This window comes from Egretta garzetta, unplaced genomic scaffold (assembly GCF_000687185.1).
Source record: "Egretta garzetta isolate BGI_Z169 unplaced genomic scaffold, ASM68718v1 scaffold79, whole genome shotgun sequence".
In the NCBI taxonomy this organism is placed as follows: Eukaryota; Metazoa; Chordata; class Aves; order Pelecaniformes; family Ardeidae; genus Egretta; species Egretta garzetta.
Window position 1 is genome coordinate 6,034,267 of NW_009260791.1, and position 26,607 is coordinate 6,060,873.

At 44.4% G+C, this 26,607-nt stretch overlaps 2 protein-coding genes across 2 annotated transcripts in view; both read left to right on the forward strand.

Moving 5' to 3' along the window:
* The window catches only part of BAZ1A (bromodomain adjacent to zinc finger domain 1A), a 57,981-nt gene extending 44,302 nt beyond the window's left edge, over positions 1 to 13,679 (forward strand). The window contains exons 21-26 of the mRNA XM_035902042.1: positions 6,325 to 6,572; positions 6,696 to 6,922; positions 8,155 to 8,639; positions 9,754 to 9,899; positions 12,048 to 12,135; positions 12,688 to 13,679. Of these exons, the coding sequence (XP_035757935.1) occupies positions 6,325 to 6,572; positions 6,696 to 6,922; positions 8,155 to 8,639; positions 9,754 to 9,899; positions 12,048 to 12,135; positions 12,688 to 12,878 (1,385 nt within the window). The 3' untranslated portion in view covers positions 12,879 to 13,679. The remainder of the gene's footprint in view (positions 1 to 6,324; positions 6,573 to 6,695; positions 6,923 to 8,154; positions 8,640 to 9,753; positions 9,900 to 12,047; positions 12,136 to 12,687) is intronic.
* A 12,822-nt stretch (positions 13,680 to 26,501) lies between these two features.
* CFL2 (cofilin 2) overlaps positions 26,502 to 26,607 on the forward strand; it is a 5,602-nt gene continuing 5,496 nt past the window's right edge. The window contains exon 1 of the mRNA XM_009646694.2: positions 26,502 to 26,508. Within this exon, the coding sequence (XP_009644989.2) occupies positions 26,506 to 26,508 (3 nt within the window). The 5' untranslated portion in view covers positions 26,502 to 26,505. The remainder of the gene's footprint in view (positions 26,509 to 26,607) is intronic.

A 26,607-nucleotide genomic window follows, 5' to 3' on the forward strand; every position in this document is an offset into this window, starting at 1 on the left:
CAGTATGTCTGCCCTTTCCAAGCCAGGCATGATATGGCTTATTTCCTGCTACATGACCAGATTTACAACATGCGCATGGGACAGTTAATGGACAGTACATCTAGCATTTGTCATGTTTACTCTGCATGTGCGGGTTGTAAATACCTTGTGTGGTATATGCCTCCATTTTCAAACTCTCCCTGGGTGTATTTTGGCAACAGCATCTTGCTGACAGCTGTAAGTTTACCATAGTGTGCCCTTGAGGGGAAAAACGTAGCTATTAGTAGGTTATGGCCATAGATGGGGCATTCTGAGTTGGAGGAAAAGGACTAAAAGAAGAAAAGTGTCCCTGAAGTACTGGAGAGAAAGATTTTTAGCAATCCTCCTGTGTCTCTTCTTTTAGTGGGTCCCAACTGTCCCATAATCTGACGATGGTTGATGGTTTTGCCTGATCTTTTGATGATGGTGGGGTTTCTTGTTTGTTTTTAACTTGGGAATCCTGTTTTCCCCTAGATGCTTTATGCTATGTGACAAAGTAAGTATATAGAGAAAGCAATCATACATGATTTGCACGTCTTAAATCTCATGTGTTTGACCATAGTGTGCCTGTGCATCTCTTCTGCTCTGAAAAATGGTACCGCTGTAAGATTACTGTAATGTATAGAATAACCTACATAGCTGAGGAAGCAGGAAGGATCCCAGGTCTCCTCTGCTCTGGCTTACTGCCCTAACCATTAAGCAACAGTGTCAGGTTCCTTCTTCCTTGCTTTACCTTTGGTGCCAAGTGTCTCATGTTTTCTGTTGCGTAATGGGCTGCTTTTAGCAGGAGATGAGTCTGAATGAAGGCAAGACTTTAGTTTTGTTACTAGAGAGCTCCTGGAGAAGCTGTGGCTTTGAGTGGCTCTGTAGTAAAGAAGGCTTAAAACACACACCTGTTCGCTGATGGTTCTCTGACTGCTCGGCAGTTAGTTACATGAAAGGTGCTCTGACTGGGGAACTGCTGGACGTGACCAGAAGGCACAACTGCAAAGTGTCAAGGAAACCTGCGTGTCTGAGAGGCATCTGGCAAACTTTGGAGGTCAAGCAGCAGTTCTGGATGCAGCCCTTTCTGCGTATAGCTCTTTGGGGTTTCAGACGTGCTTAAAAAACCAAGAGTGTAAAATTTGCATAATCTTATATTCAGCTTATGCTCCCCGGTTGGAAACAAAGTCTTTGCATGCTACCACAGCAAGTTCTGTTCCTTAGTTTGCAACTTGCATGTGTATAACGGGCAAAGAAAAGTTCTCTATTTAGCTTGAAAGGGAAATGTTGGTAGTGTTGCTAAACCTTTTAATAAAAAGTGGACACTGCTTCTTGCTCAGGGACCACCTTGTGCTCAGACCTGTTGATGCCCTCTTTCACTGACCCCTCTAGGGAGTGGCCAACAGTACTCTGATGATAGAAATGAGCTTTTAGCTAGTTAACCATTGGGTATTTCGCTTTGGTGTGCCTGTTCTTATATAGATCATTGTGTCCATACAGTCTTTTTTTTTCTAACAGGAGGAGGGGTTTTTGTAGTTGTTCCAACTACTTAATGGAACTGTCCCCTGGACAAAATGCCTGCATATCTGTTTTTAATGTTAAACTTGACAAACCCAACTTTTTAGGCTGATTTAATTACCCCTGAAGTAAAAACATTGGAAGTCAAAAAAGTGCTAGGAGATCTGTTTTGGTAGCAGTACAGGGGAACACTTTTGATAAAGAGTACCCCTGCATTTCTGCTGTAAACCACGCTGAACGTGCTTTGTCTCTGTCGTTATTGCAGTTGTTGCCTTCACTGCGGAGTTTCTTTTCCCTCTCCCCCTGCCCCATAACTCTGCTCTGGCCCTATTAGGGAATGGAGCCATACTCAACAATTTTTAGTTTTCACTCATTTACGTAGCTTCTAGTCCTAAAGACAGCGCAGTGAAATCCACTGGAGTCACTGGCAAATTTATCCCGGTGGCCTCCAGGGTGCAGAGCAGACAAAGGGACCCAGCACAGCAATAAAAGGACCAGCTGCTCCTCTCTGCTCTGTTTTTGTTCTGAGGCTCTGTCAGCCTGCCAAGAGCCTCGCTGGTGATTCTGATAAGTTTAGAGTTGAGGTGCATACCAAATATTCAAGTGGAAGAGTGAGCAAAGAGGGACACAGAAGATAGCAATGCAAAAGGAGATCTAGAAACCCCAGCAACAGCACCCTCTGCCTTGCAGAGCTGCTAGATGGCTGCTAATCTTCTGCTGTCTGGTGCTTAAACGTAACATGAATTGTGTGCATTTCTTAATTATGAGTTGTGTTTTAGAAATCCTTTCATTACACATTAGCTATGAGAATTTGGGTTTTCTTCCTTCAGTCCAGCCCAGCCCCAAGGTAATGTCTGGGGAGACTCACAAGAAGGGGGATATAGCTTGCAGTACATGGTTTTTCCTGAAAAAAAATTTTTTTAATGGCTGTTTGTTGGAAACTCTGAATTGCTGCTTCTCAGATTAAAAAAAAACTTTGAGGGGAAAGAAATACACGCAATTTTTATTGTGGATTTTGCTTCTTTTTTTAGTATAAATTACTCTTCTGTACACTTCAAAATACTTTGCATTGGAAACCTAGGTTTCATCATTCATATTGCATAGATGTGAAAATTGAGGTATAAAATGATGAAGTGATTTGGTTGCCCCGGAGTTCAGTGAGGCAGCCATGAAAAAAAAAAACCACTGCCTTCTGCACTAGTGCAGGACTTCAGTCATTAAGCATCCTTCAGATTTCCATACGAAAGGTTGGATTCTAATTCATGGGAGCACCTTTGTGACTGATACTGGGAACCACTCACCTCCTTTTTAACTTGTGCCATGCACTTCTTGCAGGACAAAAAAAAATGAATACAGCTTTTTCTCTCTTTTTTGCTTGTCTTTGCTCCATTCCTTTCTAGATTTTTATTCTTTGCTTCCTCTACTCCTGAAGTTGTTTCCTTTTCTATTTATAATTGTCCTCCTCATAATAGCATCAGACATCTTCTAGCAGTGAACTGGGATAGGATTAGTATATATGCATGCTTTGTTCACGGGCTTCCATTACTTCTCTGTGGAGTTTTGTGAGCAGAGGCAGCAAAGGTAGAAATGTGCTTTTTTTTTCCTGATGAAGAATTTTTGTTTTCAGAGAAGGCAGTCAAAGAAGGTACCTTACATTTGGAGCAGATGAAGCTTACTATGGATCTTACTTTCTGGGAGAGTAATTTCATCATTTTAATACTCAAGAACACTCCTGCACAAAAATATCCCAAGGATATTGTTTCACATGGACAGACGAGCTAGTGCTCTTGGTCCTTGAGAAATGTGCCCATAAGCTGGCTATATTTTTGAGATGTTAGAAGGTTTGTGGTAGCGTAGAGCAGACAAGTTGTTTGCTGAGAGAGAAACCTGTGGTCAGTAAGCTGCTCCTCTAGCCATTTGTACTGGAGATGGACAGAAAGGTAAGGGAGGGTAGGTTTAAGAGCTTTCAGTTTAAGCCTTCTGTCTGTAGTGGAGTCAAAGTAAATCCTGGGATGTGTGATTCCTCCATGCACGTTATCCTCTTACCCTTCCCTGCCTACCTTTTTTCCACATGCACATGTTGGGAACCACTGTTCTAGTTACATTTTCAGACTATGCAAGTATGGATTATAAAAATTAATTAAAAAAAATAATCCGCCATGCTTCAAAAAGGTATTTGAAATAACTTTATGAATTTAATGTTAGGTAATGCAGAAGATGATAAAAGGAACCACTGGGGGGATAAAAAGAGGAAGAGAGTGGAAGACAAGACTAGTCAGAGAGATGGTAAATTTTAAACGTTACTTGTATTGCTAACAATTAGAAAGTATTGACTATTTTATCAGGTTTTCTTTTTTTTTGTTAACTTTAACTTTTTAGCCAGTTCCTTACATTGAAAGACATTGAAGCCAAAGGTTTAAACGTGGGTAGTAAAACAAATACAGCTCAAAGATTTAAAAAAAAAAAAAAAATATTTTTTTAATTTTTCTGCAACCAGAGATAAAGAACTGTATTTTCTTATGGAAAACCCTTCCCTGAACTCAATTAGCTATTGATAGATGAGTGCATAGATCTGTCAAACAACTTCATTTGCATTGTAGCAAGGCTTGGAGGGCTTAGCTGACAGAGGGGTATCCCACTGCGCAGTGGAGAGCTGCTCAGACACAAAGCAAGAGGCCATTTCTCCCTCCAAGTTAACAATATAAATGAGAAAGATGATGGATGGAAGAAAAAAGCGTTATTCTTATTTTACAAATTGGGATCTGAAACAGCGGGTGTCGTTTGGCGTGTTTCTTTCAGCAGCAGGACGTGCTGAAGCAGGTCGTGGTCAGTAATTTCTGTCTCTATGTTGCAACTGCAGTGCCAGTGCAAGTATTTGTTGTGTTGTGTGATGAACTATATTAGTGAACCAATCCAGGCTAGAAATAACCACCAAAAAAAAAAGTAATAGTGCTCGAGCTGCCATTGCTAGCAAAAGGAATGCTTGCCAAACTATATATACATTTAAGATAAAGTGGTTTTGCCAGAGATATAGTAGAAATCTGCAGCAGAACTGAGAACTGAAGTAGGGTCTCACAGTATATTCTAATGTCCTGACAAGCGGTTTTAATTTTCTTCTTACTGAATTTTAAAAAATCCATTGAGAGGTATACTGCAGTGCTGTGAAGGGGACCTTGTCCACTATCCTTAGTAAGACTGAACTTGAGACAGGAAACCTAAGGATGAAGTAATGCAAAATTTTAGGGAATCTGGATTTGTATTTGCAGTTCAGGAGTAGCTACATTTTATTTATGAAGCTGTGTTGCCTGTTTATCCTCTGCCTTCTCCCATAGCTTCTCTTGTGCTGCTTGCTGCTAATGCAAATTTATGCAAGATTAGGCAAATCCTGGCAGCCAGTTGATGAGAAGGCAGAAGGGCCTTGCCAGGAGAGCAATTAGTCTCATTTTTGTGTTCTCTTTTTTTTTTTTTTTTTTTTTTTTTTTTGTTATTACATATTTTTTCTTCCTATTCCTGAGGTGAAATCATGTGGTAGACAGGGAGATTCGTAGGCCGCTCCTGTGCCCACTGTGACCAGTGCAGCAGGCAAGGTGGCATTTCATACTGGAGCGCATCGCCCGTCAACTGGGGATCACACAGTAATAACTGGACTATCACTTCTGCAAGGGAAATCTGTGGACTTTTCTATAATCTGCTGTCTTGGTTCTTCTCCATAAACCTCCTTGCTTTAAAATGCAAGAAGTAGCTTTCAACATTTGTAAAGAAATTCCCTTTCTGCTCAGCAGCAGCACAGGGTGTAATTTACACCTTCTTGTTTCCCTAGCTCCTCAAACAGCCTGTTTGGTTCTGTAATTCCCAGCTGTTCATTCCTGTTCCGTGCTGCCCCCCTCGCTGTTCTGCATGTGTATTTGTATGGCTGCTCAAGTGGCCTGGATTGCAAACCAAACCTGTTTGAAAATACAATATAATTTCTTACCCCTGCTCCCCCCTCATTTATTTCTAACTTAAGTAGGATCCCAGGTCTTACTTGGTTTGCCACTAGGTGTGTACCACAGATCCATGTGTGCTACATTGCTTATAAAATACCAAGAAAACAATTACATTTCAACCAGACCGGTCACCCAATCTGGTTAACCACACAGGCGCGTGGGTTCTTATGAAGGCAGAGTGCAGGGCAGGAATAAAGGCATTGATGTGTGGGGAGAGGGCTCAAAAACATCTGCTAGACTACACTGGGGCAGGGGCAAGTGCGTGTGAGAAGAGCCCTGTAAGCTGGTTTTTGCCGGTGAAGTCTCTTTTTAATGCCAAGCACTTTCTTTAAGTGTAAATATTTTGGGATTCCAAAATGTATGTACAAGGGAAAGTAAATCGGGAGTGTGAGAGTTTCGGTTTGCTTTTTGTTTCATTTTTTTCAATCTTAAGTAATCTTTATGTATACTTTGTAAATTGAATCAAATTGTTAGGTTTCCAGGTTGACATCTGAGTAAGACTTCTATGTCTTACTTGTGCCCTGTGTATGTGCGAGTTGTAAGCTGAATTGGTATTGAAGAGTAAAATCTTACGGCTTCAGCCCAGCAGCTTGGAAACTAAGAAGGAACTATTTATGTATTGAAGAGATAAGACAAAGGTTATAATATTATCCCAGTTACTACTGCTATCTGTTTGAAAGTCAGAGCCTTACCTCATAGTGTAGAATAACCTGGATGTTTGAAAAAGAAGTTTGATTATCCTGCTTTTTCTTTTCTCTTTTCTTTTTTTTTTTTTTTTTTTTTTTTTTTTTTTGTTTTAAATCCCCTTCTTTAATGGAAGATGCCAGTGATGGTGGACGATCCTATAAAACAGTTTTGGATCGCTGGAGGGAATCACTTCTTTCTTCTACCAGCCTGTCCCAAGTCTTCCTTCATCTGTCTACGTTGGATCGAAGTGTCATCTGGTCAAAGTCCATCCTCAATGCTCGCTGTAAAGTGTGTCGAAAGAAAGGTGATGCAGAAAGCATGGTGCTGTGTGATGGCTGTGATCGAGGCTATCATACTTACTGTATCAGGCCCAAGCTCAAGGTACCTGAGGAAAAAGTAGTTCTTCCTATTCACACAAAACTTGAGAAGTTCTTATGCCTTAATTGCATGTTACTAATGCTTTCTTTTGTTTTGGGGTTTTTTTTTTCCCCCTTCTGTTTCTAGGTCATTCCTGAAGGAGACTGGTTTTGTCCAGAGTGCCGACCAAAACAGCGCTCTAGACGCCTCTCCTCCAGACAGAGACCTTCTGTGGAAAGTGATGAAGAGACTGCTGAACGACTAGGAGAAGGAGGAGAAGAGGCAAACTATGATGAAATGGGACAAAGTGAGGAAGAGCATTATGAAGAAGAGCAAGACGAGGAGGATGAATCTCAAGAGGAAGATGAGATAAGGTAAATAGACATCTGTTAAAGTGGTTTCCTACTGAAGTATCTTGATTACTAGGTGGAGTAATTGTTCACATAAGCACGTATCCTGAAAATCTAGTCTGCAAAAGATTTTTATTAAAAAAAAAAAAATTCACAGCTTGTCATGAATTTGGCTCTTACTGATGAGTTTAATATTAACAAAAGTTATATCCACTGGACTTAGACTCGCTTCTCGGGGTGAAAACTCCAGCCTAGGCACCCAGGTGGGTGAGAGAAGGCCATCAGAGTTGCAGTTCTGTACATACTGTTTGAATATAACATGGAGTGAGTTTAAAAAGGTTTTCTGAAGAAAACCTGGAGTTGTCTTCGTCCAATTTTTAATTTTGGGGGACTAGACATAAGTATTGGTACATTAGGGAAGACAAGGTCATCCGTTGGAGGCTATGTGACACTGGGAGGACTTGAGGACTTCTGCAGTAGCTGTTTAAAACAAACAAACGAACAAAAAAAAACCCCAACCCAAAACACACCAGCACCCCCCTGCTTCCCAACCAACCAATCAAAAAAAAAAAAACCCCAAACAACTAAATAATCTAATGTGGTAATTTCAGTGAAGTGATGGATTTGATACACATTCCAGGAGCATAAATGTTGAAGGAAACTCTCCTGATCTCAGATTATTTTTGTTCTTTTTGATACAGTCTTTTGAACTGACTGAAGCAGGTTTATTTGTGGCTCTGATAGATCTGTGGGATTCAGTAGTTGGAGAGAACTTGCATCTCCTCGGGAAGTAAATTTGTGTCTGGGATCTGCTTTCTCTCCTGTAATGGGAGTGTCTTGAGTATTAGTTATAAGCCCTTGACTAGAGCATAACTGTTATACTTAGTGTTTTAGAACTGCAGTTTGTTGATGTAGCTGATGATATTGTTCAGAAATCCTAGTAGTTACAGTTGCTGTGAGAAATAAGTAAGTGATTTAAAGAAATTGATAGCTGGTGCTCCAATTAATGCGCAAGCTGCAAGGGTGATCAGAATTCAGAGTATTACTTTAAAGTGTGTGCTCCATGTAATATTTAATTAAGAGACTTCAGAGCAGTGTTTAAGATAATGGTAATTGTATGACTGCATCAGCTTGAAAGCCAGCTGCTTACCGGTTCAACCTTGAATGGTTGAGTTTAAATGCTGAATTAGAAAACTGAGGGAAAAGAGATGAACGGAGTTTTGGGATAAATAAATACAATTACTCACTTTTTATAGCCCAGCAAAACCAGGAAGACCCCAGGTCAAGTTTCCATTAAAAATGAGAGCGGCCAAACTCAACAATCCGTTCTCAAGTCGGAACAGCCAGCGTCAGGCAAGATCTGGTTCTCGGAGTCAGCAAAGCACACCTAAGCAAACTGAATCTTCATCTAAAGTTACCAGAAGGGGTTTAAGAAAAGTAAAATCAGCCCCTCCATCAGTGACAAAGCCTTCTTTAAGACTTAATAGCCGGACCACTCGCCAGAGCCAAAGTTCATTACAAGCAGATGTATTTGTGGAATTACTCAGTCCTCGAAGAAGACGAAGAGGAAGAAAGAGTGCTGATAACACACTGGAAAACAACCCTTCCAACTCTCTCGGATTTAGAATTGTGGATACTGCAGACCCAAACGAACGACTTAGGAAGTATCCAGTTTCTGCTTCAAAGCTTTCTCTTCCTGTTCCTGAACCCAAGAGAAGAGGCAGGAAACGACAATCCACAGGTTAGAGAAATGTGTTTGTCCAGAACAAAAACTATGTTCTGTTTCTTGCTAAAAATATTTGTGTGGTAGAACAAAGAGACTGGAAGTGGTGGTTGAAGGCATTTTTACCACTTCCAACAAGACAGATCCCTCCTTTTGCAGTGGCAGAAGTGAACCTTAAAAAAAAAAAAAAAAAAAAAAAAAAAAAATCATCTCAGTTCATCTAAAGAACAAATACTTAATTTGCCAAGGACATTTATCATATCCATATTTGAAATAACATATTTGCACGCAATATAGAGCAATTGCTAGTAAGTAAATAGAAAATGTGAAAGTAATATTTATGCCTTAACCCATGCAAATGTTTACTATTAGCTTTTATGGTTTTGTTTTATTAAAAAGTTAAACAGTGAAGAACGTAGATATAGGCAAGATAGTGGAATTGCGGCTATACATGTACAAGAAACTGCTACCAGAAGAAAAATGTTGCCTATCCGGTATAGGGCTAACGGTGTCCTTGCTTGTTAAGCTATCGCCAAGTGTTCGATGGTAGGGAAATACTTGGAAAGCTACAATAACCTTTTAAAAACAAAAAGGACCCAGTGTGAGACTGAAGAGTGTAAAAGAGCTTGCACTCCAGTGTGGCAGCCTTGTATTCTGCACCATTTCTGTCCTTCACCATTGGGAGTTTCTGGGCTTAGCCGCTAACCACCCTGCTGACTACTCTTGAAAGCAGATAAAACCACTCTGAATAGAGGTTTTGTGGAAGTAAAAGTTATGAGCAGGCGGCTTATTCTGTTTTTCTCTAATAGGGCTTTTCTTTAAGTGTTTGACAAATTGTTTTAAAATTGAAATCGGTGAAAAAATCCTTTCTAAAATTAATGCGGTGAAGGAGAATGGAGGAGGAACCCAGCTAAGTCCTGGTACTTAGCATTTTGTGCTGCAAGAGAGACATTTAGTGGTTAATAACAAGGCTGTTGTATTGTTAATACCTGAAGCCAAACTACATGAGTTGTGCCCTGAAACTTTTAGTACCCAAGAATGATGGAGTTTCACTCTTTTAAATTTTTTTTTTTTTTTATTTTACTTGTCAGGTTTTTATTTTTATCTGGTGGGGTGTTGGGTTTTTTTCCAGAATCATCTCCTCAGACCTCATTGAACAGGAGAAGTTCAGGACGTCAGGGGGGAGTCCACGAACTCTCAGCTTTTGAACAGCTTGTAGTGGAACTGGTACGACATGATGACAGCTGGCCTTTCATGAAACTCGTTTCCAAAATCCAGGTAACTGATAGAACTGTAGAGGGAATTATAATGGTTGAGAATCCTGTTTGCTGCCAGTAAAACTTGGGATTTTATAGCATTGCCCAAAGAGCAGGTTACAGCTAAGCAAGGGGATTCAGCAGAACTCTCGCATTTCAGCTGAAATATTTGGTGCTAGAAATAACTTTCCCAACTGGCGTGGTATTGGGAGAATTTGAAATGTGCTTGCCATCAAGCATTTAAAAATATGAAATGCTTTGATTTGAGGAGAAAAAAAACCAAACCCAAACAAAGAAATGGAGCATAGGACTGCTAAAGGTAAGTTTATGGTTATTAATTAATTAATTAGTTGAATTAATCTCCAATTTATGCAAAGGTATTTTGAGAACAGACCTGCAATGAAACAACAAGGTAGGAACAGCTTCACTCTGACGTTAACTACAATGCAGTAAAAAGATGATTTCTTAGCTTAGTTCTTAATTTAATTTCCCTCCTGGTTAGACTTTAAAATACTTGATGGTGAAGTAGGTGCCCAAAGTAAGTGCTGCTTTAAAGGCTTGTGTTTCAATGGAAGTTCCCAAAGCACATCTGCTTTTCTGCAGGCTGTGCTGGTTTATCAGTCGTAAGGCACTGCTGGAACTGTCCTGCCCTAACAAAGTGCCAGTCCTCTCCAAGCCCTCTGGAGATTCTTGCAGGATGTAGAGCTCACTGTTTACATGCTCTATTAGAATTAACAGTGATAGCTGTTAAATGAAGATTTGAAACTGTGAATTCAGAGTCACAGATAGCTGGGAGGATTTATGTATCTGGACAAGGAGAACGATGTCCAAATGCCAATGAAAGATGTGAGTGCAGAAGAGGAGTAGGAGAGGAATTTTGAATGAAACAGACTGGTGTCTGGAATTATACTGGAAAGTGCAAGAATCCGGTGAATGCGAGGAAGCTTCTTAAGGAGGGATGGAGAATTCAGCTTAGTTTTGATCCTGAAAAGAAACTGCTAGAATTCAGTGCGTGCCGGTTTGTCTGAATCAGTCACTAGGGGATAGTCTCTGTATCTTTCAGAAATAAAAATCCATACCCGAGTGACCCAAATTTATTTCATCATGATAGAAATTTTGGCTTAAACTATTTGCTGCCTTTAAGACAGTGTAAAGAATACATTGAAGGATCGGTGCAGAGCAAGCCAGAAAGAGAAAATCACCTTTCTTTTTAGTACTTATGTAAACAGCACTCCTAAAGGGAAAGGAATGAAGAAGTGTGTCAAGCTAATTCTGTTTCTCTGCTAATGCTTTCTCTAGGTTCATTTGCAGGTTGCACTTGACGTTGTAAAGTTACAGGCCATAACTAAGAACTGGGTTTTAAACCATACCCGATGGTGCATGTGGGTATCTTTCCTTGTAAGGAAAAAAAAAAAGTCAAGGTCAAATCTGGATCAGATATCTTCCCCCCTCCCTGCCCCACTTTGTGAGTGAGACTGTCAGCCTAAGCTCGGTGCTTACCTGGAATTCAGAGTCTGTGATCCAAAAGATCAGTGCCCTTACGGGTTAAGCAATCCTTTCCCTCCCCTGGCTTTTATCGCACAAACGCTGTTGTGAGTGGCTGTTTATCTCTGGTACTTGCATACTGTGTCCCGCTTGCTACAGAAAGGTTCGCTACTTTCTCTTCAATGCAACTAAATGGAATCTCAGGATTTCATTTCTCTTGCCAGACTGCAAGACAGTGAATGGTAGTGCAATAAAAATGGCCATTACTCACGATTAAGGAGCTTTTAATATTATAGTATGTTACGGGAAAATGAAAAGTTTTTAAATCTTGGAAACAATTTTGCACTTGACAGATGGGAATCGCTGGAACACCGTAATGCTCATGCAATTTCCTTACAGTTGTTCGTAGGGTATTTAGGATTAGATTTATTCATTGAATTGCTGGCTAATGTTTTTGTGGTCTGCTACTTTAATGATATAAAACATGGAAAAGCAATACCTGACAACTAATATTCACTTCAGGAAATGGAGCTGGTTGCGTGGGGCTCCTCTGTTCATTTAAAAAACAAGACCAAAGTGCTTTCTGCTAATGCGTGATTTGCTTTACTTTTTACATAGGTAGAATTTTAAGTTTCCATTTGTTTGTCTATGAATCATTCTTTTTTGTTTGTTTGTGTTTTTAAAGGTACCAGACTACTATGATATCATCAAAAAACCTATTGCCTTAAATATAATCCGTGAAAAAGTGAATAAATGTGAATATAAGTTAGCATGTAAGTATTATTTATTGAAAGAGGTAATGGACCCTGTTCTTTCTCTTTAAAATAAATTCTTGTCCTAAACCAGAGCTGTGTCAGGGGATTAGAAAGCTGAAATTGTATTTGTTTTGATGTTTTGTGGTGGGGTGTGTGTGTTTGTTTTTAAAGAGCATCTACTAATATTTTTAAAGTAAGATTTGTTGAACATAGTCCTTTTACTACCAAAATACATGATTTACAGACAGGTAAGAGTTGAGCAGCTGAGAAACTGCTGGTAATTTCTCCAGCCTTTGATGTCAGTGAGTGACACTGACGAAATATTTAGAAAAGGTACTGTTGTTACTGCCCGATTTGTATTTCCTTTGTTGATAATCAGAGAAATTTAAGAACGTTTTCATGGCACTTCACTAATATCATGATAGAAACTTGACACACATGTAAAGACATTTTAGTGTTGCAGCTCTGTGTAGGATCACTGTACTAGTTCAGTGGTGTCATACTGCTTTATCATACTGCTCTGATGACTTGAGACACGCTAAATTAATTCATTTGCTTTTTATTTGCTAGCGGAATTCATTGAAGACATTGAGCTGATGTTTTCGAACTGCTTTGAATACAACCCTCGTAACACAAGTGAAGCAAAAGCTGGAACTAGACTTCAGGCTTTCTTCCACATTCAGGCTCAAAAGCTTGGACTTCCGATCACATCTGGTAATGTGGACCACGCCGCTCCCGTGGCAAAGAAGTCGCGAATCTAACCTCTGCCTTCCAAAGGATTTTCTGAGGGAATCTCTTATGTTCATTAAAATGAAATGTTAAATCACACAGTCGTCATACCTGTATAAAGCAATAACAACTGTTTAACCACCTTGAAGTGTGGCCTGCACTATATTCTCAATGTAATATTAAGCACTCAGGAGAACGTAGGAAAGATTACCTTTGCTACAGTTTTATTCAGTGTCTAATAATTTTGATAGATGTACTGGATACAGTACTGGTTTACAGAGGTTTTGTACATTTTTAATACATTCATGTGTCCAAATATCTTCCAGAAGTACATTGTTTTTTCCTGCACCAAATGACCTTGTTTCATCCTCTAGATTTTGTAGGAGCTGTGGTATTGAGGGCTTTATCAACTCAGATAAAATCTTCTGCTGTAGCACAGTTGAAGAAACTGTGTGTGTGTTTAAAACTTGTTTGAGCATATCTTCTCAACACTACACATGAATGAGTACAATTGCATATCTTTTAAGTACTGTACCAGTGCTGGCTGGAGGTATTCAGTCTGAGTTTATTAAGTAGATATTTATTTAGCATTCAAAGTAATTTGTGAATTTGTTTTGTATTTATAAAATTTGTACTTGGGGATTAAAAACAAAAAAAAAAAAAAAGAGAGAGTTCCATAACTTCTAAAATTTTTTTTTCTGGTCTTTTTTTTTTTTTTTTTTTTTGTTTATTCCCCTCTAACTTGATGATCAATCAATAAATACTTTTTTCTGTCCCTGGCAGTTCTTCTAGCAATGAGTAAATTTACAGGACTGTACTATAAGTTTCTACGTACAACTTTGGAAGTGTACAAATAAAATGACACATTTTTCAAAGTATTTTGAGCTTCTGGCATTTCCTTTTGAGTTGCACTGCTACACAGTTTTCCCCGTTAATTTACTAGGACAAGTTGCTGGAAAGAACACAGCAGAACTTGGCTTCGGTTTGAGTACCCCAAGCAGCATTTTCGGCAGCTGCAGCCAGTGGCAATACCTGGTCTCTGAGTGATGCAAATGTTCATCAGTATGTAAGGGGTAATGTAAGAAGTATGTGTGTAAGTTGTATGGTTCTTTAACGAGGATCTTTATTCTAACAGTGTAAAACCTCATAGCTTTGTTTAGCTGATCGGCAGTAGCTTTAAACTATCCTTCTTTCAGTATTTATTAATTTAAATTTATTAAACTCAAATTTATTAAACTCAGTCAGTAGCTTTAAAACCCTTTTAAAAACAGTTTTGCACACCTGGAGGTATGCCGTGCTCTGAGAAAACATCATGGAGCAGAAGTTTGGGGGTAGGAAAAACAAACATGAGGTTTGCTGCTGCAGCAACTCTTCTCCGTGTTTGTGCTAGCTTATGGTGTAGCATTAAGACCTGTACGTGCTACGGACCTGAATTACTTTGCTCTGTAGTTGTGGCTTTTCTTTGCTACTGTAGTGCTTACCTTGCCCTAGAGGTGGCAAGAAGGGGCATTCCCTTGAGCCCAGGGAACGGACGGTGATAGACGGGAGGCTGATCAGTTTGAAGGGTTGGATTTTTGTTTGTTCTTAAAAAAACTCAGAACAGTGGGGGATATTGTTTAGATATATCTGTTCATACTTCGATGTTTCTGTGCGAGCTTTTTCTTGTTGAGAGCTGACATCTCTCCCCTGTCAAGATGAAACGCGTATCTCATTCCCACCACAAAGAATGCTAAATGCTGTAAGGAACGCGAGCAGCAGCAGGCTGCCTTGCAGGGTGTAGGTTGTACTTGATATCCCTGCATCTGTCCAGTCCCAAGAGGATGCGAATGTCCTGACTAGCAGGTTGCACAAACAGTTGTGCAAGCTCTTGTTCATATGAATAGTCCCCATTGACTTTAATGTGAGTATTTTTTTTTGTGGGGGGTACAGTGAGCTGAACAAGTCCATCTGTGGCAGATGCAATTTAAATTTTGTTACTGTCCCCAACCTACTCCCAGCTGTTCATTCCTATTGCTCTTTCCCCAAGGTTATTTCCTTGAGTAGCTTCCCCTCAGCCATGTAACTATAATTTTGAGTTTGGGTAGAGCAGGTGGGAACAGTTTGGGAGATCACCCAGTCCAACCCCCCTGCTAAAGCAGGTTCAGCCAGAGCAGGTTGCACAGGACGTCATCCAGGTGGGCTTTGAATATCTCCAGAGAAGGAGACTCTACAGCTCCCCTGGGCAGCCTGTTCCAGTGCTCTGTCACCCTCAAGGTAAAGAAGTTTTTCCTCATACTCAACTGAAACGTCATACTTCAGTTTGTGCCCATTGCCCCTTGTCTTTGTTTCATTGCAGCTTTTTCAGCTCTGCTTTTTCTGAATTATGTCAAGATGTCTTTTTATGGCTGTTTATACACACACACACACACACACCCCCCGCCCAAATTTTGGAAAAAGGGGGATTGCTTCATATCTCTTTCATCATCTTAGGCTGAGAGATTTGTGCTCCTTGTCTACCCTTCCCCCAGAACAAAACCGTGTCTTGCCGGGATCGGCCACCCCATGCGCAGTTACCACCAGGGTAAGGGATGTGCAGTATCTGCGTGGGGGCTCCAAGCCAAAGCTGTTGCGCAAAGGTGCAGAAATGGATAAGGTCAACAGCTTCATCTCGGATACAGAGGCCCTGACTAATCAGGCTGTATCAGGCTGTACCAGACTCTTTAGGAAAACGGGCACTAGGCTTCCTTGAGCTCCAAGTCCAGCATCTGCCCTCCAGGCAGCGTTTTGACAAGATCCAACAGTGAGAGCCCTCTCCCTTCATGGTAGCTCCAATATACCTTAGCCCTGGCAGGTAGCCAGAGGCTGCTACACCAGCTGTTCTTCCTACTGTGCAAATTCCGCCCCTCTCATTCAGGAACTACTGAGTAATCACCCTGGGTAACTTCTTCTGATGCTTTTAACTAACTTTTAATGCCACGAGGCCAGTTCCTTTGGAGGAACTGGGCTCCAACCCAAAGGACTCTCTCTTCCAGGAAATCTCAGCGTTCCCTCAGAGACAACTGGCTCACTTCCTGGCCACCAAAAGATCCAGAAGACAAATCCCTACAGAGGCTGCTGCTACTGGAAGCTGCCCTTCCTACCCAAGCAGGGCAGGGTCAAAAGGAGAAGGCCTGGTTCAAATGCAAGATGCAGCCTTGTGTGGCGCTTGCAGTCAAGCCCATGCCTGCTGTTCATGCTTAGGTCTCAGCTAGGGGCACCCATATGGTGAAGCTGTTGTGCCAGGTCCCTTCACCTGCATTAGGTGATCAAGGTGATCACCTTGATGATCCAGAGTCAGCTTCACCTGCTGCAACTTTAACTTCTGGAAACCTTTGACGATGCTGGAAAGCTTGAGCTGCTTTGGTCTGGCAGATGGCGCAACGGATGTGAGCCAGTGCTCTCCACTGCGAAGGGTTTGGGCTGAAGCCACCACCCCCTGCACCCAGGGCTGGAGGGCTGCTGTGTGGAGGGTGAAGTTTTAAGTATCCTAGGAGAGAATGCATAAATGTTAGTATTAACAGTAAAGGAAAATGACCTTAGCATAATCTTAGCAAATTATGGGCATTAGAAACCAGCAAGAAGCAGCTGAAAATGAGGCTGAACTCGTGTGTATAATTATAGGGGGGCAGAGATTGCTGGACCCTGAACAGCCCAACTTGATGCAGTCACCGGCTGCCATCTGCCCCCTGCCTGCCACCTCGGAAACAACCAGCGTCCAGAAGCAGAGATTCTGCCCTGGACATGTGCAGGGAGCAGATCCCTGGGGACACCAGACCATGCCAGCATCCTGCCCAACATTATCTTGCTGCTGGACTGGTAATCTAGTGCTTTAGGATTTAGGAGATTACTCGTGCGCTTTATGATTTTTGAATGATGTAACCACTGAATTAACACTGCAACAATCCTGGGTCTTCTGTTTGTATTCAAATGAGTAATATCCAACACTGATCACATTGCCTCTAGCGTGGATCGTTATCGCGATTGCAACAATATCAGCTAACGTTTCTTGAGGCTACAAAGCACCATCTCTACTCTGCAAGAGCCTTCTCACTCTAAAAAAATTGCTAGCGTCTGGGTGACCTGCAGGTAGTTTTCTGTGGGGTGTTCGGCTCGGTTGCTGTCGCTCCAGGAGCACTCAGGTTTGAAGATGTTTGGATTAAGTCAAACACAAAAGGTAAAAATACTGTGCTGCAAAACACAGACGTTATAAAGATGGAGAAGTAAAGCCATCACCTTGTTTCCCATCTGTTTCCCAATAGGGATGCTGAAGCAGCACCATCCCTGAAATACATCTGTGTTTGTGATGTATGCGTAAGCCACCAACTATTAAAATCACAGAATGGCAGGGGTTGGAAGGGACCTTCAGAGATCATCTAGTCCAACCCCCCTGCGAAAGCAGGTTCACCCAGAGCAGGTTGACCCAGACCTCATCCCGGCGGGCTTTGAATATCACCAGAGACCCCCCTGGGCAGCCTGTTCAGTGCTCTGTCACACTCAAGGTAAAGAAGTTTTTCCTCATATTCAACTGAAACCTCTGATGTTTCAGTTTGTGCCCATTGCCCCTTGTCCTGTCGCTGGGCACCACCAAGAAGAGTCTGGCTCTGTCCTCATGACATCCACCCTTGAGATATTTTTAAGTATTTATGAGATCCCCTCTCAGTCTTCTCTTTTTCAGGCTAAACAAGCCCAGCTCCCTCAGCCTTTCCTCGTAGGAGAGATGCTCCAGCAGTAACAAAATAAAGGTTATTATTCATGAACGTTGTACTTCTACATCTTTAAAAGGTACGTCTCCAGTACCTGGGAAAGCACTGGTAAAACTCTGATTTACTGAGACCATGAGTGGTGCTGGGGGAGCAAAGCCCAGCTTCCTCCTGCCTCCCCCGGCTCCCAGCAGCATCCACCAGGCTGAGCTCCATGACAATGTGTGGCTGGGTCTGCATTTAAACTCAGATTTATTTTTTAAGTAAGCAAACAAATTTGAACTGCTGTTGGTGAAACACTCCACCCTCAGCCATGCACCCGCAGCTGCACTCTGGCAAACAGATACTTTTCCAAACTAATGCTCTTTAATATTTGGAGTGCATTAAAATGCTTAAACATCAATGCAAACTACACCTGAAAGGTTTTCAGTGGCAGAAGGCCACAGGCTGCGTGTGTTTTCCAAAAAGTGCACTGAGGCTGACTTTGGGTTTGTTTCTCCACCATAATACATCAGTTTCCTGGGTTCATAGTGCTGCTTTTCTGGAAAATTGCTGAAACTAATTTTAAATTAATTTTTTTTCCCAGGTGCAACTCTGTCTTTAAAATTTCTTGGGTATGAAAGAAGAAGGGAAAAAAAAAAAAAAATGTTTTCTGGGCCTCCAAACACAGGAGCGTATCAGCCACGGCCTGCGAGAGGCTCTGGGTATCGCAGGAGGTGTCGGCCCCCTGCGGGAGTCCCTCGCCCTTTGCCAGGAGGGGAGGAGGGCAGCAAGCGCTGGCGCCCTGCCTGCGCCCTCCCCGCGGCTCACCCAGCGCATCCAGCTGCTCAGGTCACTCGCTTTTGATGATAGAAATGTTGGATTGGGCCAAGTTTCCTACAAGGATGTTACATGACAGCATACTCTCCAAAGCGCTGGCCGCTGCCCACAGAAGATCAGCTTTCACTTATTCTTCTTGACAGTTGTCTGCCTTTCCTTTCTTAGATTGGTTTCAAAGGACCACGAGAGAAAGGGGCTTTATTCTAGCAACAGAGTGCCACCGCGCCAGCGTCCCGGCGCAGCGCAGAGCTGCCCCGGCGCGGCGTACAGCCGGAGTTAACAGTGCCGTGCGATTTACTTAGGCTTTGTATAGCTATTTCCTAGATTAACAGTCCTCTAAGAACGTACAGAATCATCTATGTGCTTTCCTATTTTTCCCCTCAAAGCGCCTTACAGATGAGATTAGTTCGGAGAGGGAAGGACGGGTTGTGCTGTGGCCTGGCTGCTGTGATCCGGCGCGTTTGAAACGGCAGAAATGTGAGCCAGGATGCTGAAACGTTTGGGTTTTGGATGGCAGTGCTGCATGTGATTACTCGGGCAGCGTGGGGATTTGCCAGCGGGGCCAGGGCCCCGCAGCTGCCTTTCGCGAGCGTCCCCGTGCGAGGGTCCCACCAGCGGGGTCACATGCTGGGCTCTGCAGTCCTGGCACCGCTCGGCAGCGCTGCTGTCACCGGAGGACGCTTTCGCCCTGACCGACGGGTCCCGCGATCCAGCAGCGGTTATAAATATTCCTTGTGCCCCAGGCATCCTAAAGCCCATCCTCAACCCCCAGAAAGTGATGTCAACTCATGTATTTAGCATGTTAGGCTTAGCGAATGTTTTATTTTTAGACTGCTATCTGAAAAAGAAAAACTTAGCGGTTTTAAAAGGGAAGATCAACCTTTTAAGCGACGTAACTTTGTGAGGGGGCTCTGCAGTGCTTGAGTAAGTTTAGTTTGTGCAGCTTTTGTTGCCATAGTTGTCTGTCTTTGCTTCTAAGAGGTTCCTTAGAACCAGTCCTTGGGTTCAACCTTCAGCAAGCAGAATTCCCTTCCCTTCAGATGCGATGTTGCAAACCGAATCCTAGGTATCTCTGGAGCGGTTTTATTAAATTAAAACTTCAGAAGCAAAAGCCTCTGTCCTCCTTCTTGCCTGGCCTTTGCGACCTCCAATCTAAACAGGCCGTGCAAATTAATCTCCCCTGTCTTGGCACTTTTGTGATGGCTTCCTCCATCTCCTGGACAGGATTTGATCCTTTCCTGGTGATTATTTTTTGTATTGCAAAGAGGTCTCCTTAAATCAGACCTACAATGTCATGGAAGCGCTGCTGCTGATTAGAAACAGTCCATTTTCCAAGGACCTTATTCCAACGCGATGACATAACCCCAGTAGGAGGGGAAGCATGGCGCGATGAAGGTTAGTAGCTGAATCAGGCCAAGGCTGCAAGGCTTGGGATTAGTGCCCGAAATCTGTGTGCAATCTGTGTATGGTGCTGCTTTGCTCTTGTCCAGCCACAGGAAAACATGGATTCCTTGTCCCACCAGGAGTCCTGGCTGTCTCGGGGCAGGGTGGGGGGCACTTTTTGGGGGGCTTTTCTGTAAAGAAGAGCATAACAAGGTTGTATCATTATAGCCCTTATGTGCCAGCCAGCCCCAGCATCTTGAAGGTCTACATGCATCTATCCAGAAGGGAAACAGCTTTCTGAAATCACTGCCACCTTTTCCTGGAGGTGCACCAGTTCAAACTGTATCATCTGCTGGGATGTCTGACTGCATCCTAACTTTTGGCCGTCGTCCTCCTGTGAACCAGGCTGAAGCCGTTCAAGAAATTACCCCTTCCAGCCGTCCTGCTCCTCCGCTGAGAGGAGTTGCTGCTCTGTGGCTGAAGAAGTTTTCAGAAACCTAAACAAGATGAAACCACTGCTAGGAAAGCTGTAGATGTGGACTTCATTTTGGTGATGCTACTGTTGTCCTTACTCCTTCTTTGAGTAAATTTCATCACATTTATGTGCTAAACTTTACATACTGCGAGCAGGCGAAGAATCAACTGTTGAGCCACGGCAGAGAGTAAGAAAACAGAGCACATTTTAATCTCCATTCTGATTCTAAAAAGAAACAAAAAAAAATCTGCTTCTGTGCTGTGGCGACTCCATTGAAATCCTCGTGTAAGAGGCAGCAGAATTTGACTTCCTAAGCTTAGAGGGAGAAACTTGGAGACTGCCAGCGCAAGGACTATGGCTCCATTTGTAAGATGTGGGAGAAAGAGCAAAAGTTGCTGAATGCCACTGAAGCACGCGCGTAGCAGAAGGACGTTGCAGCAGTAAGGGACGCGCAGCTCGAGCGAGGTGTACGACCGTGCCGAACACCCGTGGGAATAGCAGACAGCTCGCTTCTGGTGGCAAAGGCAGGGAATTTTTGCCATAAGCTTGAAGAGGTTAGTGAGGGGCGAAATTGCTGTTGAAGAAGCACCTCCTGGGACCATCGGCGCTGATTAACATCCCCGCTAACCTTAGGCATCCCACTCTTACAGTTCTGCTCGAAATTCCTGACGGAAACTGGCAAAAACTACTAACAGCGTCTCCTCTGGCTTACTCACACGCGTGTCCTTGAGTAGTGCCAGGAAGGAGTAGGAGGCTGTTGGATTCGTCTGCAGCTGTGAGTGGATGCCGTGGGCTGCGGGAAAGGCGCCCGAGTGGGAGCTCCCAGGCGTGATTCCCGTGCGGTGCCCTCCTCCGTGCAGCAGCTCCTCTGCTGCAGGCACGGCTAGCCGGAGTAACCTGTTCCAGACTGAAAGCGGCGTGCTTCAGCTGCAAATGAGCTGGCAGGACCAGAAAATGTTTTGGTTTTTAGTTCGTACCGGTTTCACGGCTGGCATGCTTTTAGTGTGAGAGATTTTCACTTGTAGGGAACTCTGCCGTTAGCTCATTTTATAGGAAAAAGTTACACGCAGGGAACGAGAGCGCAAAGGGAATGGATTACCCAGAAGAGGTTTTTCCAGGTGAGCGACACATCTAGCAAATTACGCCATGGCTTTTTGGCTGCTTGAGGAACATTTCTGGACTTTTTGTTTTATTAGCGTAATTAAATAACATAATCTGTGACTTGTTTAGTGTTACAGCCTACTCTTCCAAAGCGCTCTGGCAGCTCTTCCCCTAATCCACTTACCCAGCGTACAGGTCAGCTGTATACGCCTGGTTTTCTAAAGGTCACTTTGGCTCCCTTCTTGCCGTTTCACTGGAATAAGCACTATTCCGCGATGCGCAGCAACGACCGTGCTCCCAGAAAATGATGCTGCTCTTTACATTTCCTCTCTTTAGCTAGGATTTACCATACTGCATCCCTGTCTGCTATACAGCCGGGGTTCTGCTTCACTGTGTGCACAGATCTATGCATCTCCCTGACACCTCGGTAGCTGGAGGTAGCAGCCAACATTGAACTCCTCGAACCTAGCGTTGCCAGAGGAGGCTGACTGAGAAGGAAAGTCTGACTTTGCTGTTTGCTTGAAACAGAGGTTTCGAGACAATAATTGTTCAGCCTGACCTGCGTTCCCTTCCTCAGGAGGAAGGACGGTCTGGGGTTTCAAGCAGGGACGGGGATCACAAGCCCCCCCGGCCCTGCGCCTCGGCTTGCCACAGCCTTCCTGGGTGACCCCGGGCAGCCCATGGAACAGGATAAGTAATACTCATTATTATACTTATTAATGATTTTAATAAAGAGCTTTGAGACCCTGGAATAAAAATGCTACAAGTGAAAAAAAAAACCAACCCAAACCCCTGTCTTTACCATGGAAGTGAAAGTTGCCTGGAAAAAAAAGTGAATAAATTGAATAATTGATATGAGTCAGTGGCTGATCCTATAAATCGGCTGAGCTTATGCTGTAAATTTATCGCAGCTGCGGACAAGAGGCAGCAAGAAGAGAGACTTGGGAAGAAACTGCTCCTGGGGAAAATGCATTTTGCAGGGCATACAGGAATTTACGAAAGCTAGCAGGGGAAACAGGAGTTACTTTTTCTAGTGCTATAAGCATGCAAACGTTTGTGGATGTCAAATACGTGCTAATGACTTAAAAGTAACTTTTATCTTCTGCTTTTATTAATAAGTCTGAGCAAAGTTTCCCTGTACTTTAGATTTCAGGGGAATTCTTTGTTCCGTTTAGCCATTTTTCTGCCATCAGTTTACATGCTTCTCTCACAGGAGGAATTTTTATTCCCTTTTTTGTTATGTTTAAATACCATCCCTAAAATGATGTCATTACGAGACATAACATTTTAATTAAATCTCCCTTTTATTATCCGTTGACCAACAAGAGGCCCGCCGCGGCTGCCCGGCGTTATGATTCACCGGCACGTGTGGCTTACCAGCACGGCACTGGGAGCCAGAGGGGGAGCGGGGGGAATTCCACCCTGCCCCGAAAAGCATGTAAGCCGCCCCTCCAGCACCCACACTGGGCTCACGCTGCCGCTGCTTCCCCTCGCCTCCCTCTGCCCGCTCCCCGGCGTACAGATGTAAGGTGACCTCGGCCAGGGAACGCGGACGGTTGAAGAGCTTTCCAAGGGGGAAAGAAAAAAAAAGCGGGGGGGCTCTTCTTCAGCCGCATCGCTGCACGGTCAGAAAGGCAGCTCCACTTGGCAGGGAAAGGGGCTGCGTAAACCGACCGAAGTATCGCAGCACTCGAGCCGGCATCACAGCTCGAGGGAATCTCGAGGAAGGAACGTTGCGCCCGGCGGGGGTGACGCAACGGGCTGGCCGAGGCCCGCAGGCACGGCCCCACTCCTCGGGCAGCAGGGGCCAGCACCTCGCTAGCCCTCACCCCTGCCCAATCCACTGGTCGCTCGGAGCCCCAGCGGGGCTTGGGGACCACACCGGTGGAAGAGGCTGCTTAAACCAGCAGAAGTGACCCTGCCAAGGAACGCGGAGCTGGAGCTTCCCGTGGGGGGACACCCAGTCTCCTGGTCCGACAGCGGGGCTTGCTGGGGATCCGTGTTCCGCGCTGGCCCACGCATCCTGCCCCTCGCTGCAGGCTCTTGGGATTAGCGCACACGGGGGACACTGCAAATCGTGCTAGCATCCGCTACTCACAGTCAAATACATTTACCCTGTTTTAAAAGAAATGTATCCGCAGTGTAAGGAAAGACATAAAAACTCGGTGTTTGCCTTTCACTGGGGTTTTCTCTAATACACAACAAGAAGTCAGATTTTATCCGGCATGCTGTGCACCCCCAAGGAAAATACAAAATTGTTGGAGGGAATCTGGACATTTTCCAGAGGTACGCAGAAGCGCAAAGAGGGAAAGGAAGCACCCTGAGTGACAGATCTCATCACATGCAGTTTCCTAGGGATTTCTCTCTTTTGGCTGATTGATTTTTTTAACTGAACAGTATGAAGACTTTCTGTTACTTCAGTGTACACCAAAGCAAGTCCCTCCGCTTTCCCATTGTAGTCCTCCTCCTGAAGGTAATCCGGCTATGCTGTAAGAGACCTGGTATCTCCTAGAGGAAACCAACAAGTTCCTGTGTTGAAGTGGCAGACACACAGCCCCACCTTCTTCTATCTCAAATGAATTATTTTATGAAACTTAATCACTTAATTAAGGATCTTAATTACTTTTGTGACCTCTATCCTTCTGCCAGATTTAACTCAAGTAAGCTAACAAGTTAAAAAGTCACTGGGACAAGGACTAGCCCAGGTGAGAGAGGGGATGCCCGAGCAGGCCAAGCAGAGGCCTTGCTTCCATGGGGAAATGAGGCTGAAACGGTCACGTTGAGTTCAGTGACGCTGACAGAGAAGCAAAGAGGATGTGCAGGATACAAAAAAGAAAGGACGATGACTTCAGAGAGCTTCAATGCATAAGGCAACGTAGTCCATTATAATCACTTTGCACTAATGAACATCCAGGAGCTGAATCCAAACGAACAGTGCCTTCTGCTTCACGGTGAGTCATTTCTTCCATCCATGGAGGGTGAGGGGAGGCTTGGAGGGCTTCCTCAGAGGCACGCAGTCCGCATAGGGTATCGTTCACAAAGCTTTTAGTGCTGCTGCTGCCGGGCTCTCTGAATCATAGGGCTATTTCGGTGGTGCCTGGTGGGATGCAGGTCTTGTGGCACAAGGGTAGTGAAACTCGATGCTTCCTGTGCGCAGCGAGATGCCAAGGTGGGGAACCAGCTTTGTCTGCGTGTGCTCCAGCAGTAAGATTTGCTTGGTCATTATTGCTCTTGGCTGGATGCTGGCCATTTCTGTGGTCTCCACCAGGCTCCATCACAAGTTCCTTCTCTCATTGCCACAGTCACCGGGAGTCTGTTGTTCATTTTCTTGAAAATTAGAAGCCCCTTTCTGTTTACCTGTGCCCTGCTTTTCACCCCTGAGAAATGCTCTCCGATTCTGGTAAGCTCATTTCTTTCTCAGAGATTTCTACAAAGTCATACAATACTCCTTCTCCAGCCCTTCTGCTTCTGCACTCTGACAACTGCTGGGTACCAGTCAGCGATGTGCAGCAGCAGCCGCCCTGCGTGCCCGGGTGCCTCAGGTACGCACCTTGCGAGGTGAGGAGAATAACAAGCCCTTCTGAGTCACTATTCGGTTTCCATGGTAGTGAAGATGGAGGGTGAGTCATGCACAGTTTTGGAGTTGTCATCCCTGGAGCATCTACCTGGCCGTGCAACTCTGGAGCTGGTAACTCTTCCTCCACCTTCCCTTCTACGAGCCTGGGATGTGCAGCACAGAGGCCCTGTGTGGGCAGCTGAGGGTGCACTGCAAGGGCACGAGATTAGGGCACTCACACGCAGCAGCTTCATGGTATTGCACCGGCGTTAGGAGCCTGCTGGGCCCACGGCAGTGCCTGTGGTCACTGGCACCGCAGGACGGACGGCGCATGTGCGCGGCTACGTCGGCTTACAAAGGCGAAGGAACCCCCACGCTGCTGTTTGCCACAGTGGCCTCCCGACATTCTGTACGGCCGCAAGGACGCAGACCTCCGGTTAGGACACTGAGAGGGGCACGTGTCTCACGCAGCGTGCCATGACATGCTGCAGCGTAACACAGGCCGTTTTGGGATACATTAAACCACTCTGACGATGAGGATCTGAAGCCACGTAAGTCCACCCCAGTCTGCTCAGCTGCGCAAAAGCAGCAGATGCCCAGAAACGAGGCTGTCAAGGCATTCGCGTGGACTTACGTTGGTTTAAGCTGACCATAAAACTGTGTCTTGAGAGTTAACCAAGAGGGTTAATTAATCCTAAAAGGATTAATTCCCCTAACAAACTTTCACCTGTCCTAACTAATTACTTGCTTGATCAAAAAGCAGTGTGTATTGTATTTGAAAACTGAATTTGGTAGCGGCTGACTCTTTAAATGCAACTGCGCCATGAAGGTGCTCCTTCCTGGGCCCCACACTGCTGGCACCGAACAGGCAGGAAGAGTAAACGCGTGGCCATCAGCTGGGGAAAAACGAGTTGAGTCGAACAAACAGACTTGCTGTTTGCAGCTGAGCGGTGGTGGGGATTCCTGAACGCATGGACGTAAGGAGCCGAGGGTTTACGTGGCTCCAGGTTAGCGACTTCAAGGCTGATGGGCCAAATTTTGAATCTTCAGGAATGCAACTCAGTCTTGAATTCTGCATACAGAGGGCAGGATGGAACTCAAGAAAGGAGACTGGAAACACAGCGGCTCATTGGGTCAGCGTGGTGGCGTCTAGTAATGGAGAAAGGGGGAAAGGCCCCGCGTACCTCACGCAGCCCAGGATGAATGTGTATATACCGACATACACACACAGCACGCATGCTGACAAACACCGGTTCGCAGGTTTCCACCAAGGTACTACTCGCAGTTCAGGTGTTTTGGGGGAAGAGACAGCTGAGTGACCGCAACACAGGCTGCCTGCCCATACATATTGCAGGTCGAGATCCTGCATGTTTAGGATCTCTCGGCTTTCAGTCACACGAACGTGGGGAGCAGAGCCGTGTAGTACCGACAATCCTCCCCTCCACTTGGGTGGGCTAGAGATAAAATGCTCCATGTTCAGAGCCCCGTCCGGCTCAGTACAGTCAGGAGAAACGCCCTCGGGAGGGTTATCCTTCCTTGCTTTCCCCCAAGTCACCCGCCTGTCTTTTAATGCTGCTCCTTCCGTCGCACGTGCAGTGACCCGGCCCATGGTCCGAGCGGCTCTTCCCGAAACACTGAATGAAGGTGCCGTCTCTGGGCCAGGCCCCCGGGCCTTTCCCTCCGGAGACCGCCGGCAGCCGCGGCACCCC